Source organism: Apteryx rowi, unplaced genomic scaffold (assembly GCF_003343035.1).
Source record: "Apteryx rowi isolate R43461 unplaced genomic scaffold, aptRow1 scaffold_80, whole genome shotgun sequence".
NCBI lineage: Eukaryota > Metazoa > Chordata > Aves > Apterygiformes > Apterygidae > Apteryx > Apteryx rowi.
Genome location: NW_020451094.1, coordinates 967,682 through 985,096, shown reverse-complemented (window position 1 = coordinate 985,096; position 17,415 = coordinate 967,682). Strand labels below are relative to the sequence as shown.

Sequence of the window (17,415 nt, the reverse complement as noted above, 5' to 3'; positions counted from 1 at the left end):
GCCTAAATGTAATTGTGTTCAGATCCTTTTGGGATTGTCTGTCTCCTCCACCCTACTGCTCCAAGAACTGTGTCACAGACCTTTGTATTCCTTTTGGGGAGCTTGTTCCCCACCCTTCCAATCTCATTCACAGGAAGGTCATTTTTCCCCAACTTGAAAATTGGTTCATGCTACAATCTTTCTATGAAGAGTTCACACAGAGCCTGGTATAACACTTAATAAGATGAATCTCCATGAAGATTTCTGTGGAAGCCTGACTGGTCACGCAGAGAGTCCAGACAGAACATCAACAGAGAAAAAAAACTCATGTTCAGAAATACTCAGAAGCCCCTCTGCAATTACTCTTGAAGTTTATGCCATATTTTTCTTTATGCAGGGTCCCCTCAAGAAATTTCAAATATTCAGTTCCTTGAAAGGGAAAAAAAACAAGATGACAAATAGTCAAAGCTGTCCTTATTTAGAAAGGTAGTCACAACATGAAATACAGATCCTGTTCCATGATAGAAATGACAGAATGATGGCTCTTACCAAGGGAATGAAGCCATGAACATAAAAAAAGCTGAGGCCCATATCAGGTAGAATTAGTTGCCAGAGCATCACAAAAGATAATGAAAGCAGCTTGTCCCCAAAGCTCAAGGTCATTCATTTAGAAAAGACCAAATCTTTTTTTTCCTGGAATTTGCAAGCAGTAGAAGTCTTCACTTCCTGAGCTAATTTTCTACACAGAAGCAACATGGTTTGGACTATAGCATGAATATGATTTTTTCCATTGGTATCTATGCTCTTTCAGAAAGATGTGTTGGTTCAACTGATTCTTGTATAACAGATGGATGGACATCATAAAATATCAGATGGTGCCATAGCAGGCTATTTGAAATTCAAATAAGGCTACATATCCTTCAGCCCTACCGCACAATACCACAGCAAGGCTGAGTGCAGGAAGTATTACATACTAGCACAGGTCTGTGTCAAATCAATAGTTGTAACAGCGTATCAAGTTTAGCAGCACGGTTTTAACTGTTCAATTTCTTTTAGCTACTGCCTGCAGTGCCTGTAGCTCCCAGGAACATTCCCTGAAGGCTCAAACAACCAGTTTTAGGATACCAAATATACCAAACAGAACAGCCGGAATTATTCTGCCATAGTTGTTCAGTTTTCATCCAAGACAGTCAGCAACTTAGAATCCCGTTTTGGAAACACTCCAATACCACAGTGATTATTCAGTAACCAGCTGAATAACTTATATTAGGCAGCAGATTTCACTTTTGCTGCACTGCCTTCACATACCTTCCAGGAGGTGGTGCTGTTACTCAGAGGGAAATGGACTAAAAACTTRCATACAGGATTTGTGCTCTGAAAATAACAGTCGGTCTTAACRTTTAACATGCCTATGCAGTTAAAGTACATCAACAGATCAGAAGGATTTTTGCAAAGAAGTGCACAAGTCCATATGTGCATGCACATGACTCAAACTGAAGACTCAAATTTCATGCAAAGCAACTAGCAAATGCATGTTCAACATTTTTGAAAATTCAAAGCCTATCAGTTCCTAATGCCTCCARTCTGAATGTACTTGTTCCAAAAAGAACAGAAGCTCTTTAGTACTTTGCATGAATTCAAACCACAGGCTATTACTCACAGAGAAAGAATAAATCTGTTGTCAACCCATCTGTAACAACCATCTGGGGCAGATGTTTTAAATGGAAACTGTCAAGAGATTTAGGGTCCACAATCAACTTATCCTAAAACTTGATCATTTACCCCCTTGAGTGCCCCAATAAGAAATTATGGAGTCTCACCTGACTGAAGCAAGCAATATTCATACTGAACACTGGCTTCCTTCTCTGATATGTGAGCAGTCTGGAAAGCTGATTAACAATATAGCAGTATCGTCCTATCCCATTCCACCCAATCCTTCCTGCTTGGAGAGCTAAAGCTCACCTGAATTTTTTATGTGCATGGACCTAACCATATATAATGTAGGGGAAGTCAGAGAGACTATTTGTTTGATATTATTTATTTGCTACCAAGGACCCTGCTTCCTCAGACCAGTGGAATTCCCTTTAAAACAGTTTAATTATCAACAAATATAAATATTTTTCATCAAATTCTGAAACAAAATGATTAGCTATTTGCATACGACTATTCTGAATTCACATATTTGTTCTATGGATTTCTCTATATGCCCATTTGACAGACCCTTGCRTTATTTATTTGCTGTTACACACAGTACGTTGATCTACTGGCATTTAAAGGTTTCTGCTTTACCCATTATTTGAAAAATTTCAGTGATCTCTCCAGCACTGGCAGCCTTGTACCAATGACCTGAGCTCTGCCTACAATTTGTAAGTCTTTGTTAATCACAAAACCAGAAAGATTGAATTCCACATATAAAGCAGTACAAGAAAGAGACAGAAAGAACAGTTAATAGGCYGCTTTGCTGCAAACTTCATTGATCTCTATATGGTCACAACTTGATGAGAAAGTTAATTTAGTGTCTCTGAAGGTCAACGTACATTTTGCAAGCTCTAGGTAAAACATCAAGAGCCGGTGACAGCRCACTGCAGAATTAAGGCAAATGTACTTCAGACACAAGAACAAGATTATATTATCCTCAAAAGCATGAAAAACTATCCAATTAGTCCCACTTCACAACCACTGTCTTCACAGTCACAAGAGGGACGCRACTACCTCCTCAGAGCTAGACCATACTGCCCTGGAGAGTGAGGGGCAAATTTTGGTTACCTTCAGCCACATCCTATCCAGGCTCTCCCTATAACATTTCCAAACTATGTTGGTCACAGTGCCAGGGACCAGAACTCTGATTCTGTCCTGAGACATTTCAAAAYGGCAAATGACAGTAGTCCCTAGCCCAACATCAGTTGACACGAGGAACCCTTTAAAACAAGCAATACTGATACAGCTTGAAAAATGTACCAAAATACAATACAACCAAGATGCTTCTGATGATGTTCTAGCATACTCTAGCGTGATACATACAACAAGTTTTAAAGAAAAGAGAAATTTCCCGACACAATGAACATCCAAGCTGCCTAGCAAGGCACAGGCTGTTGTACGTTGCCACACTGTAGTTGTCACCAACTTGCAAGCTCTAGSGTGGCCTCATAGGCAAATGGCTTCATACCTGTCACCACTGACTCTGAGGAGCTGCTTCTGCTGAGAAAATGACCACCAACATATTTCTCATCCAATAACCTACAAGCCAGAGAGTGCTCAGAAAGTCACGACAGCATYCTGTCGGATGGGGGACCTACAGGTAAAATTTAACAACTAACAGGAGCACGCAAATACATTTTTTTGGAAATCAAACAAAAATTGAAGTAACTTCACCTCCCATTCACTGACTCCTCTGGATGGAACAGCAACTAAACACAGAGGTGACTTACAGTTCACAGAYGCACATATATAACCACCTAAAATTTAAGCTGCAGGAAAAGTTGAAATTTTGATCATGCCTCATGTTACAAACTGAACACTTCCAGCTCTATGAATCTGACAAAGACATTTATGATGATAAAAGAATAATAATGTCCTGTAAAATCCTTGTACATAAAAGCACACCAAAAGAGTTTTATCATCAAAAATCCAAGGGAAGAACATTTAAAACAAGTTAAAGTGAATGTGAAACTTACAGAAAGGGGGTAGCATAACTTTTCTATTTCATAAACTACAGTTTAAACTTCTTGGTTATCTATATTCTATCACATTTTGTCAAAATAAAAATCTCTTGTTTTATTACAGGTCAGAGCAAGTTCTCTCTCAGGATAGTTTTTATAGAAATGAATTCTTGGCTTCAGTAAAACCAGTCCAATGTCCTTTCTTTGATAGCTAATTTTTGACACTTCGATCCACTTTGCATTTCCATCCTTTGAAGGATGCCTAGCACGGGAAGGAATTTATAACGCCATCCACCAACAGGGCTACATTACAGTAAGAAAACTGATTTGCTTGCTCTTTTTATTGATCCATGGAGCAGGTTATTATTTGAGGTAACATTAACAATAATGTCATTACTTAAAGAGAAGAAATACTTCACAGCTTTTAGAAAAAATATCTGTCAGAGTGCTGCCATCTGCACCAATGTTTGAAGACCAAGCAGTTCAAATATGCATAATTTACTTAATCTTATGAAGATATTTGAAAATAAGAAGCATTTGATTACATTTTCCAAAGAAGCATCAATTTGCATAGCGAGTATTAGATCCATCTGGAAAACTGGCATGTGAAATAGCCTTGCCCTTGCAAGTCCATATAGTTTGTAATATCAGGGCCTTCATACATATTAAGCATCTGACTTTCGGAAGCTCCTATGGGGAAAATCAGGGCAAGGGGAGACAAACTACAGAGGCTGCTCAAACGATGATGGGAAGAATTTTAAGTCTCTTGAGAATATATATACTGAATTATTGTGAGGATCTCCTGTGATTTGTGCTGATTTGTTTTAGAATCAGACACAACAGAATAGACTGGAGGAACATCTTTTCTTGGAGAGGTTCAAGAGGTTAAAAATTTCACAGCTGATTACACTGACAAACAATTAAAATTCTGGATGTCCATGCAATAAGTGCCACAAGAAAGGAATTTCCATTGCTCATGCACTGAAGCTGGAACTTGTTTGGGCCTGCACCTGCTCCAGTAGCAGAAATTAGAGATGGAGATTGTGGCCACCCATAGTTTATTTGCACAAACCATCTTCAGCTGCCCCATCTCTGTCCCCCTCAATGACCACTCCTGTTTTTAAGGGGTGTCCCTCTTTTTATTTATTTGCTATGAAAGCCTTGAAAAGTTGGAATCAAGCCTTCACAGATTATCACTAAGCAACATAGCTGCCCACTAAACCTTCTTGACTATAGCACTTTACCTAACCACAAAGTTTGAAATAAAAAAGATTCCTTCTGGATTTTGCTGAGCCTTCAGTGAACAGCACACCTGAATCAGACACCATGAGTATGACTCCGGGTACAACACATGCCTGCTCAAACATGATACAGTCTCACACCTSTGGTTCTATGGCTTTAATCTGGAAAGGGAGCAGCATGCAGGAAATAAAAACTCCAGAAAGAACCATTTATAGCACAGGCAAAAGCAACCATGCTTTACTAGCGTATCAGTACATTTTACTGCAACACATCAGTGACTTAGATGCAGGCTAAGGCTTTGAAACAGTCTAGTTGCAAAATTCTTCAAAACAGCCTAGAAGTTTCTAGTACCAGCTCACCAGACCTTTCTGGACATTGCTAAATTCAGGAGACTATAAAGTATAGACTTCAGAGGACTATGCTACTGTGTGTTCAGAGCCACTGAGCACACCGTAGGAGAGGACTGTGAAGTAGAAAAAAAAAAAAAAAAAAAAAAAAAAAAAAAAATCAAGCTGACTTAGTCACTTTCTCCAGAAAAAACAGTAATTTTCCAGGAAAATGTTCTAAATGGCTCAACCTTATCAAGAGACTGGCTGTGAATTGTTCTTCCAATGAATATTCAGTAATGAAAGATTAATGTGCACTTTACTTTACTCTAGGGGGTTTGAATATAAGATTGTCTCCCATCTTCAAATCTACTTTCCTGAATTTCTTAGTGTGTGATATTTACAATGTCCACTTCTACTTTTAAGATAGCAGCAGAAAAAATATTTTCCTTGAGTAAACAGATTTGGACAGATTGCAGAAACTTGCCAAATATTGATTTTGTTAAGGCCAAGATTAGTTTCAAGTTGATTTCAGTTACACATAGGATGAACTATTTGTAAAACAAATGTATTACATTGTATTAAAACAGGTGAACTGTACTATTTTAAATACTAAACTGAAAAGTCTATAATAATTGAATATTTTAAAGCAACAGAAATATATACTTAAAATAGTGTATYAGGGAAAATGACATTGCTCCAAAATATTCCTGAAAATAAAACACTGGCCCTTATTTCCATCCAAAAAGGTGATCAGCTTGCATAATTTCTGGAACTAGTGAATCCTAGCATCCAGTATGCTTTGCCTCTCCTGGAGAGATAAACCAGATCTCCCCRTGTTCTCACTGACAGCTCCCTTGGACAAGGTCACAGGTAGACACACACTGCCTATCTGGCGCAGATGTAGGTACTGGTAGTATACAACTGCAGTGAGCCGACAGATCCAGAACCGTTGTATTCTCCTCGTCTTCTCAGTCACACAATTAGTTAGGTCTCTTCACACTCCCTAGCTACCCGTTTTTACAAAACCTAACATAATACCTTTGTGTCTTCTGTCATCTTTCCAAGTGGAAGAAACCATTCTGTGGAGTCAAGTTTTAAGCGAAGAGACAAACAGACAGTTTGGGAATATAAGCTTTATTTCCATTGGAAACCAACTTACAAACGTACTGCAAGGCATGTAGTCTTCTGAACAACATTTGAATAAAGCATGCTAGGCATGAAAGTATTACAGAAGAGGCATTACCTGCTTGTAGTTCTCTGGTCGTCTAATAAGATCCGTTTCTGTGACAGAAAAATGTCCAAGAATCTTGTCCATATGAGAGCCACTAGTGAATAAATGGATCTGGAACAGATTAAAAGACATTCGTCAGTATATAAGGACCAGATCATTAACACCACCATGAGCTACTATCTGAAGGCTGCTTGGATGCAACTCTGATGTGAACCTGTGGTTACAAGCCCACTCCCGACAGAAAAGTACAAATGTAGCTACTACCAACACCACAACAGATCTTTTTAAAACAGCCTGCAGGAAGTTTTGGCCACACACCACAAACAATTATCTCACTCGCAAAATGGTCCATCCAGTATTGTTATCAGAAACACATGCAGGAATTATCACTGCTGCTGTCACAGTAAAACCGAAAGATTTCTTTTCTCATCATGTCTCAAAGTCCCTTTCCTTATACCAGACATGCTCTTGTGCACAGCATGAAAGGAAGACTCATATACAGAGACAGCAGAAGTCTTTGAGAGGTGAAGGATAACCTGACAGTAATTTCTGACTTCTTCCTTTAAAGCAGAAAATGCTACCTAGTTACAGTAAGTTCCTCTTTTACTGTTGTATATTCTTGGCTTTCTCTTACTGGGACCTTGTCCCAGCTGTGCTGGTGATAGTATCATCAATTATTTGATGAAGAAGCTTCCCAAGTTAGTCAAGGGAACAATAAAATGCAATTCCTTCTATTCAGAGCTGATCCCTTTGTTACTGTAATAACTGCAGCTGCCAAACAAGATAGCAGTGCACATTTGTCAGACAATCGCTCATATTTCATTAATATTTCTGCCAGAAGACAGAGAATATTTGCTGCTTTTCTTCTTTTATTCTAATATGAACTTTATCATACACTTGGGTATTGACAACTATTTTAAAGTTGACAGGCACTGGGTAATTATCAACCCTACCCTGAAACTCAGGAATATTTTAGCATTCCTTTCCCAAAACTCACTTCTGGTGACAACCATCTGTCACATGTGCAGAGTTATGCAGTTTAAAAATAAAAAAGCACCTCCCCACACAATGTTCTCTCGTTGTACCGCCACTGCCCGCCCTGCTGCACTCTTGTGCAACTGCGGCTGCCAACCTTTGAGCCTCTGGCACCACGGCTGAATTTCACCCCTCTTCAAAAGTATGTTGCAGCCATGTCACTAGCTAGAGTTCAAAACAAGTACTTTAAAGCTGTAGCAACAGAGGAACAAGGTGTTCCTCTGAGACCAGAATAACTGGATACTGGAACAATCAGGTGTCTGTATTTTAACGTTCTTGCTATTGATAACTACAATGTAACTGAAGATGAACCAAGGCATAAGGAGGGAAACAGTTCCAAGGACAAGGAAACCGGTGAGAGAGTCTGTAAGCTGCTACTATAAGGAACTTGAACCAGATCAGACTAAGGACGAGGCAAGTCTGATTTAACCTTGCACAAAACTTCTTTCCATGAGAGTACAGGCACAGGCCCACTGAGTATTGCTTTTGGAGGAGTATCCACTACCAATTCTTGAATGCCCTTGAGCTTAGACAAGCTGCAAAGAGATCAACTTATCTAATTCATCTAAGACAAGAGATAGTTCATAGTTCACGTGTACCTGCAATGAGAGGAAAAATTGCCATGGCATTGAAGAATGAACTATTAAGATCTAATGGGAAATTCACATTAGGAAAAAATCCAAAGACTTTCAAACATCAAAAACTTCAAAACAAAATAGAAATAATAAACCAATGCAGCAATTTACAGGGTAACATGGTAGATTCTTCATGCCAAGATCAGATGCTTCTAGCAATCAGCTCAAACATAAATTACTGTCAATGAGGTARTCACCCAGTATCAGCCTCTGCCCTSTGTTACGCAGAACATCAAGACTTTTTCCATGTCCCTTTACTCCTGTACTATGACATAAGGTGTATAGATACCACTAATCTAATCCACCGCAACACTTCTTATTCTTACTGCTCATCTTAGAACATGTACGAAAAACCAAACTGTTCCATCTCCCTTCCTAGGAGGTATTTCCCAGTGCTGGTCTGCATTTTTATTAACAGTTTCCAAGCATATTACAACACTTATGGTCATTTTACCATGATCTGATAATGCTGATTACGTTAAACTCCTCTTCTATTGTCAAATACTCTATTTAACATAATTTTATTCCTATTAACCTATGCCTATAGTCCACAATCAACATTCACTCACTTAACAAAATTCACCTCTGAACTCAACCTATCCCTTCCCTAGTTCAGTTGCAATCTCTGCCCTAGCTTTTACCAGATGGGGGATGGCTGACAATACCCAGAAGAAAACCATCAGTTTTACAGAAGCTCAGGGGTTCCGCTATTTCTTTTCACATGTTGATTGTAGCATAGTGCATTTAAGACACCCCAAAACAAAGCCAGATGTAAACTATACAGGTTTCTACCTATTTTTCTAAAACTGTGCAAGGGTTCTCATTCACACTTTCTAAAGCAAAGGGGTAATTCAAGGCCTAATTAAAAACAACCATTCTCTCCTATGAATTCAGGAGGGATCGAAAACCAGACAGATAGATATTTTACTGGAGCTTGATAGAAAGAAGAAACAGAACAAAAAGAACCAACAGGCAATCCTCAACATGGAAATTTATCTTTCAGGCCTTGATATATTTGAGGGTATTTCGGGTAAATAAGAACCACTAAGAAATTTGAGGGAATAATGGTAGTATTACTATATTAAAAATTCAAAGCAGGCCAACCTGCCCATGTTGAGAAGCCATTATAATGTTATTCGCAGCTCATAGCCTCAGGCTGCAAAGCTCCTCAACAACAGAGGGGTTAAGATTTCCCGCAGGAATTCTCCCTCCTACAGCAGGCCATGTGTGCGCCTGTCTGCTTCAGCATGCCTTCCGGGAGCTGAAGGCACCAAAGAGCAGCTCGTCAGGAGAACTAGCAAAGAGGAACAGCTAAGCCAGAGCKCTGACAAGCAATTCACACCGCATGGGTGAACTGTAGCTCCCGGGAGGCTTCCCCTTTCAGTAACCTAAGCAGGTTGCTGCAGGACTTGATACCATCAAACTGATGTGGCAGTGGGCACAACAACCCCATACAACCCCTAGCAATCCCATACAAAAGAGAGGGGAACTTCAGTTATCATTTGTGTACTTTAAGGAAAAAGCAGTCACATATTTTTGCCTCTTCCCCCTCATATTTCCCTCTTTCTGCACCCTTTCCTTTTCTCCAAGCAATACAGTACTATTCCATTAAGACTTGAGTCATCACTAGTAACCTGGAAGTCCATGTCCTGATCACCCAAGCAATTCAATGCATTTTCATAGAATCATAGAAATGGAAAGGATCTCTAGAGATCTCTAATCCTACCTCCTGCTCCAACAAGGATGACTGCCAACATTAGGTTATGTTGGTATCTTGAAAACCTCTGTGAATATAGATCCTTCCCCAGGTCTGGTGACCTGTTCCAGTGCTGCCCATTATCCTAGGGAAGAAACTTTTTCCAAAATCCAACCTGAACCTCCCAAGCTGTAATCTGTGGCCTTTTCCCCTTGGTCTGTCTTCTAGCACTACTGAGAAGAATCTGGATCCATCATCCCTGTAAATGCCCTTCAAATAGCTGAAGGCAGCTATTAGATCATCCTCTTCAGCCTCTTCTCCACCAGACCAAACAAGTCCCAACTCCCTCAACTTCTCCTTGGAGGTCATGTCCATCTCTGTTGGCTCCTGAGCATCTTTGTAGCACCTTGCTGGATCCTCTCTGTACAATTCTTATTTCCAGTATTAGTTTCCATACTTGTAACGAAGACTGGCAAAATAGTCATCTCTTGAATAAGAATAAATTTTTAAAGTGCAATATGTTTGTTTCAAAAAGCACCAAATAGAGAAAATGGCATTTTAGAGCCTGTGTGAGTCACAGAATGAAATCTGTGGAAGTGTCGCCACTACTTGGCAAAAATTATAGCTTGTGATTAGCAGTAAATAAGACTGTTCCACAGTTGAGATACGTAACCTGTTAAGTTATTAAACAGAGCAAGTAAAAGCCATAATTATCATTTTCTAGAGAAAGCCCTCTGTAAATCTGTCAGTATAATTAAAAAACATAACACTCATTAGCCTTTTGCACACTGTGTTTGTGGTTTATATTAGAAAAGCAACAACTCATACACAAGTCATACTGGGTCAACTGGATTTCCAAATTAAATACAGTACACCAAGCCTCAGTCTTTTGACACATAGTAGATTAGTTTAAAAGTTTTAAAACTAAGTTAATGCAGTAGCACAGTCAAAACTTCTCCATTAAAGAGTCAAGAAATATCAATTATTATTTATGCAGCAGTTAAATTGTTCCCTTTTCACATGCTGTATTTTGTGTTACCATAAACGTTAACATTTATGTGGCAATGTAAYGAAGTCCCTTCCAAAGTCACACCTCTGCCTTTCAATTTTCTGTTTTTAATTCAGACTAGAATATAAACCAAAGCACTACACTTTACTACAGGTCTACACAGAACTCCTACTGTTGCACATACCTATTGGAGCGTGCACAATATCACTGCGTGGTCATATATGGAGAAACTGGGCTCCAGTCTATCCCGAGATATATACATCTGTGATGGCAGCCCTCTACGTACACCACAGAGCAGAGTCTGACCGTAACAAGTATCACCTACATTGCTTATTGCTTCTGCCTAGTCCGGCATTGTCTCGTAGAGAAGGCAGATGCTTTTGGAAGCTGGACAAACAGATAAACGTCCTTTCTCCTGCTTCTTTTTCCAGATTCTAGAAATCATGGTCCAGGGGCCTAGCAGATAACTGTAATTTGTCTTGYGTTTGTCTGACTACAATAGTCCTAACTTTAACAAATGTTTTTCCTTGAACAGCCTCAGGAGAAAAAAAAAATTATTTCAAACAACAACCTCCATAGGAGGTTATCTTCTCCTCTGTCAACAGTTCAGTATGTTGCCTGATCAGCGCATCTGTTCACATTTCAGTGCCTGATCGGGACCATGAGAGTATATATTCATTTGTACTCAAGGTCCCAGATTTGAACCGCTCTTAATTCTTCCTTGGTCTCATTCACTGCAAGCTGAGGCAGCACTGAAGATGCCTAATGATTTGTTACTGCCAAGTACTGGACAAATCAGAGAACTGATGATGAATTACAGAGATTTTTGCCTCACCTACTAAAAACCAGCACAGGGAGATTATCAAGGGGAGAAGACGACAGTAGTTTCATTTGAGTTTTACATCACTAAGCCACCTCTCCTAATAGCAGCACYGTTTGTAATCTCAGTGCAAAACCCAAGGACTGAAACCTGCACTTAGAGTGAATTGTTATTTCCCTTCCCAGTTCAGAAAAGCACATTCACAGTGGGCAATGAGAAGCAAAAGGTTATTTTAGATGCTGCACACATGCAGCACCTGATCTCTCCCTAGGGCTGTCAATCAGGCATCTTCCCTAGCAATCAATTCATGTAAAGAACAAAATGTAACCTCATTATAGTTTACAGGATTGCTGTCAGACACAGGATTAAAGCCAAGAAGGTATCTTCATTCAAAATCCTCCTGCTCCAATTCTTACAGCTTCCTGATAAAAGGAATACATCAAACCATACAGTAGGAATACATCTCCTCCTTTGAGAAGAAATTTCTCAAAACCTGTTCTTAGTTGCAAAAGGTTCTTTGTGATAGTTCTGGGTACAGCACCAAGTGGCACTACATCAGTCACCACACTGTCAATTTTGGGACTGTAGGTTGTTCCCATCCTAAGCAGATACGATGTTCCCAAATGTCTGCAAGTTTTACATGCAGTGTAGAAACTGCTGCTGTTCTCTGACTTAAAAGCAGCTATGTTTTGGTGTTCTGTTTAGATGTTCTCTAGTAATTTAGAAAGGGAAACAGCATTTTATTTTGCTGCTATTAGTACTTTCGACACTTGTGCCCAATACTTTGAATACACATTTGTGATGAACTAATATTTTGAATCACAGCTTTTAATGTCCCTGGCAGTAGAGCATTCTGTCTTGCTTCCACCAGACATTTTCTGAGAAAAATGGAGCCCGCCTACCTGGCTGCAGAATTGGCTAAGGTGTCAGTCTGCAAGGAAGACTTTTATATAACAATTATAACCTTATAAGCATGGYGCATACTTCCTTTTCTCTGGTTTCTGCCCACTGGAAAAAGGTAGAGGTATTTATATTTAGAGTAATTTACTTGTATCTAGACAAAATGCAAAACTAGCAAATAAGAGAAATTTGTACATTTAGCATTAGCTGACAAGGCTTTAAAATAATAAACAATGCCACAGTGAGTTAGAAGAACCATTTACCTTATGCAAAAGTTTGCATTGCTCTTGATGCAGAGCGTGCAAACTCCGCCACTGGAACCTCAGCCTCCCATTTAACCACTGGAGGTATCGGACATCTACTTTGTCTTCTAGAGAATATTCAGGTGCTATTTCAGTCCTGCCCTTCTGGCTGTTAGGGAGATCATCTTCACACTAAAAGCAGAAGAGAACACCAAAACAGTTTAAATCAGCTTCAAATTTTTCAAACCACTCAGTAGCAAAGAGCATAAAGGATAAATAGGCCGAAGAGGGAAAATATTTCCAGAAAAGGAAAAGGTAAGTTTCAGAAATGGAGATAAACAAGGATCTTTCAGAACACAAGCCTAAAGGAATGCTGAGGGGTGGGAGGATGGAATAAATATCAGTTTCTCAGCTAAGATGTGGTGAGTTGTCTTCTCTCCCGTTCTTCCTTCTCCATCCTCAGGAAGACACAAACAGTGATGGATCCTGAGACACTGAGCTTATTCTTTACCCAGATGGGCAAATCACATTTTGACTAGGTTCTAACAAGTCAAAGAATGCAAAAAACAGATCTAGTTTCTTCAGAGTCTTCCTGAATGAGCTGCAGGCTGTATTCAATAACCCCACTTTGTAAATCAAGGCCTAAGATAGGGATGAGATTCTGGGCCTGTGCTTACTCAGCTCTTTTCTTTCCCCATCCAGTATCTCCCTTCTTGTGGGACAGAAAGAAACAGATAGCTGATTTTGGCCAGGGGGCCACACAGGTGTTCCCAGCTACAGCTGAACAAGCTGTCCTGCCTTGCTTTGCCTTTCTCTAGAGTAATTTGGAAGAAAGAAGGGAGAAGGAAAGGAGTTTTCTTCTGTTCATCTTACCCCAGTTTCCTATTGCTGCAGCAAAAAAAGCCACCCTCACCTTCTAGATGCAACCTTGGCTAGCAGCCTAAGGAAAGCAAGAAACTTTTGCCACCTCTCTTTCCCTGGGGAACATGGTGGGAGTTCCACCTCCGCCAGCCTCTCGCACACAGAGATCATTCATATTTACAAACCGACCGACCTCTCTGTTTTCAGCTAAGCCTCCTGCAGCTCACAAATTAATAAGGGAGAAAGACAAGGGGTGGTTTAATTCTGATGTCAGTGACACCACTTAAAGTAAACCTGAGCTGTCAACTTCATCCAGTCTGTAGTAAGTACATACAGTGAACACATGCCGTAATTCCAAATTCTTGGCTACAGCACATGATAAGTAGAAGTGGAATAACACAATACTGAGAAGGTCTAGGGGTTCAGAACTAGTGTTCTCCAGCTAAGAAGGTGTCTCCCAGTTGCTGGATTCTCAAGACATTTCTTTATAGCAGAAAATTTAAGATGCCTACTTGAGACATGACTGTTTTCAATAAAACACTTAAGCAGATATTTGTACCCAAAGACCTTGGTGGTATTTAAACATATGTGCTTCCCTGCTTCACAGACTTCCGTGTTCAATAAATCTTATAAAAATTCAGTTGGCAGGCAAAGCTTGAATGTAGTCCCAATTTGGAACCTAAACTAAAAATGTAAACTGTAAAATGAAGAGATTTTAATCTTGYCTAAATTGCAGATTTCAGAAGAAGTAGATCTGTAACTGATCAAATAACCCCCTAATGCTTGCTTTAACCTAATATCACCTCAGTTAACAGTGTCTCTAATACAGTGAATGTTCATATTATTTATAAGCACAAAAATGCTGGTCTGGTCACATAAAATGTATCAAGATTACAGGTTTTTTCCCTTTGCTCCATGGTTCAGATAATGTATACTATAAATCACAGTAGCACAGGGTTGGTAAAGGACTTTTTCTTTAAAGGCACAGAAATTTGCCTTTAAAAAAAAAAAGAAAAAAAAAAGAGACAATCTCTCTTTTGTGTCAACAGCAATTTCACTCACTTTACTCAGATCTACTCAGCTCCTTGCCCCAAAATCAAAAGGCAACGTGTCCCTTTACCAAAACCAGCCAAGCCAATCCAAACAGAATGCAGCCCTAGCTATAGCACCTTTGTAGTTCAGCCTGTCTCACCACCACCAGCAGAGATTTCTGGACTATACAACTTTATTGAGGTGGTTACCAAGCTGTCCCTAAACACGACAAGCCAAAGTGGATGCTACTCATTACACTGGGGAGACACACGTGTAAATAACACTAGAACAGGGTACATAAGCAGCCAACAAGCCACAAGGCCAAAGACAGAGCCCAGTATGTCTCTCTATCCCTCTCTCATACTTGGGATTTCCACATTAAATTCTGCATTTTCCACTATGCACAGCTCAACTCTGAGTCCCCTGGATTAGAGGTTTCAGCATGGCACACATACTGTTCTCCTGGGGATTCATTTCAGGAAGAAATGGCATTAGACTCAATTGCTTTGGCAGTACAATGACAAACACCATGCAGAGCAAATTTTATTGTAGCAACCCACCTTATTAATATTAAAATAAGGAAGCCAGACAATACATTTTTCAATGGGATSTCTCTATTATTCATTTCACAAACCACACAAAAAAATTTACATTTGCTATGAAATACTTAGCCTGACATAAAGTAAACAACAACAAAAAAAGTCTTCCATATTATACTGTGACCTCAATTTCTAGTCTCATCTTTACAATCTAGAGACTATTTACTGCTCTAGCAGTGAGAGAAAAATCACTAAAATACAGGCCATAGCTAAAGCCTTTGCTTCAAATATCACTGTGCATTTATCTAACCTATGCAGCAATATGGGTACACACCTATATTTACTTCTGATATGCAGTTAGTGCATATTATTTAGCTAAAGTCATAAAGCAAGCAGCCAAGGTAACTACCCAGGGTTTTTCTGTGATTCAGTTTCAGAGAAGAAAGGTATATAGACTCATGCCACCTGCTCGCAGTATAAAAGCCACATTAAYGTGTATCCAATACTCTCATTGCAGTGTTCGAGTCTTCTTCCATTACACCAGCAACACCAGTGCTACCRGAGCTATGCTTATCAAACGGGACAATGTGGACTTCCCAGAGCACCTGTGATGAGCGTAACCATTAAGCAGAAGCTGGAATGAAACTCYTCAATTTCACTCCCACTGAAACTCACCCCAAATGCTTTCGGTCCTAAAAGTTCAAGGTACTGTTGCTAGAAGACCTCAATATCTATTTACTGGCAAGACTCAGAAAAGCAAGCACTAGCCTTATGAAAGACATACGCACATATTGACATGAACTTTCTTCAAGTCACTTCCTGAACTTCTGCCCTGCCCACAGTTCCCTAGAACCCGTGGGGAAAGATCAGGGCAAATAACCACCTTACCCCCACCCGAAACAGGTGCTCCAGGACAGAACGCAGCACCATTCCAGCAAGGGCAGCTCACAAACTACCAAACTTCACTGAGCTCATAAATATGCCTCTGGCTTAGTCAGAGCTAAACATCGTTTACAACCTAAAGCATATATTTAAAAATTTTTTGAAATGCGCCCTAGAATTCAAGCTCTAACATCACATGAGTTTTGCCATGAACATTTCTCCCTGGCTATTTCAAGTCTAATTATCATGAAAAAAAGCTGACAGATCATTCTGAAAACAAGTGAACACACTTGTGATTAGACAATGCAGCAAAYGCGGGGAAAAAAAAGCAAATACGGTCCTGATGGCACAAGTGCTCTGGGCAGACAAATCAGATCCACTTTTGACTAGATGTGTTTAAGGACAACACAAAAGAAAGCAGAGGCACAGAAACAAGGCACCCCAGTATTTTTATTTCACTGTTTGAAGTACATTCTAGAGCATGAACCTTTCTTAATAAGCTCAAAATTGGTAGTGCTTTGAGAGAGAAGGAATTATGATGGCATTTTCTATGAACACCGCTTCAGGTGTTCCACAGGGACTATGCACTTCACATTTAGAGGGGGTGTTCTTAATTTGCTCCTTTTGCCTATATAGGTACATAACACAAATAYGCTTAACACACCATAAACATGCAGCTTAACACATGTGTAAGCTGCAAGCTGAGCAGAGCCCCCTTTCAGTTTAGCATTTTGGTGGAACTTTGAAGCACAGAGAGGAACGCTACCATGCAAGAAGGGACTGACAGCCACCTACTTTCTCGCAGATGGCCTGTCTACACGTTAAACTGTAAGTTACACRGATATAACCTGCCTTGTGGACACTTACTGTCATCCGAGAGCTGATTTTTTAGCTTATATCCCCCCTTCTCAAGTAATGCATTGAATGGAAGAAAGCCACCAGATACATAAGCACTTAGAGGAAAAGAATAAAGGGTGGGAGGAGGGAGGGGGTGACAAACAGACATGTGGATATACCTATTTTAATTCACATTCCATACATCTGAGCAAACAACTTGTACGTAACATGATCAGATAGAGAGCACTAGCTCTGCATACCTTGCCTTAATAACAGACAAAGGGTTTAAAAAGATTAAGAAGCTTCAACTCTTACAGCAGAAATAAAGGTTTTCTTTTTGGTTTCAAATACAAAGTAACCCCATCCTATTGGGAATCAAAGGGCAATGCTACTGACAATGGACTGACCTAAAATAAACATGTATTTCGTCACATAAATAGTTTATCAAAGAACAATGCAAGCTTCAGTGTGTTTGTAGGCATGTAAG

General features: G+C 39.7%; 1 protein-coding gene across 7 annotated transcripts in view; it reads right to left on the bottom strand.

Moving 5' to 3' along the window:
* The window catches only part of TEDC1 (tubulin epsilon and delta complex 1), an 83,704-nt gene that overhangs the window by 49,930 nt on the left and 16,359 nt on the right, over positions 1 to 17,415 (bottom strand). For all 7 annotated transcript variants that reach the window (XR_003257342.1, XM_026089186.1, XM_026089187.1 and 4 more), the window contains 2 exons: positions 12,799 to 12,969; positions 6,453 to 6,551 (listed from right to left, as the gene is read on the bottom strand). Coding sequence is in view for 6 of the 7 variants with exons in the window: in XM_026089186.1 (XP_025944971.1) it covers positions 6,453 to 6,551; positions 12,799 to 12,969 (270 nt within the window). In the remaining variant the exon portion in view is untranslated. The remainder of the gene's footprint in view (positions 1 to 6,452; positions 6,552 to 12,798; positions 12,970 to 17,415) is intronic.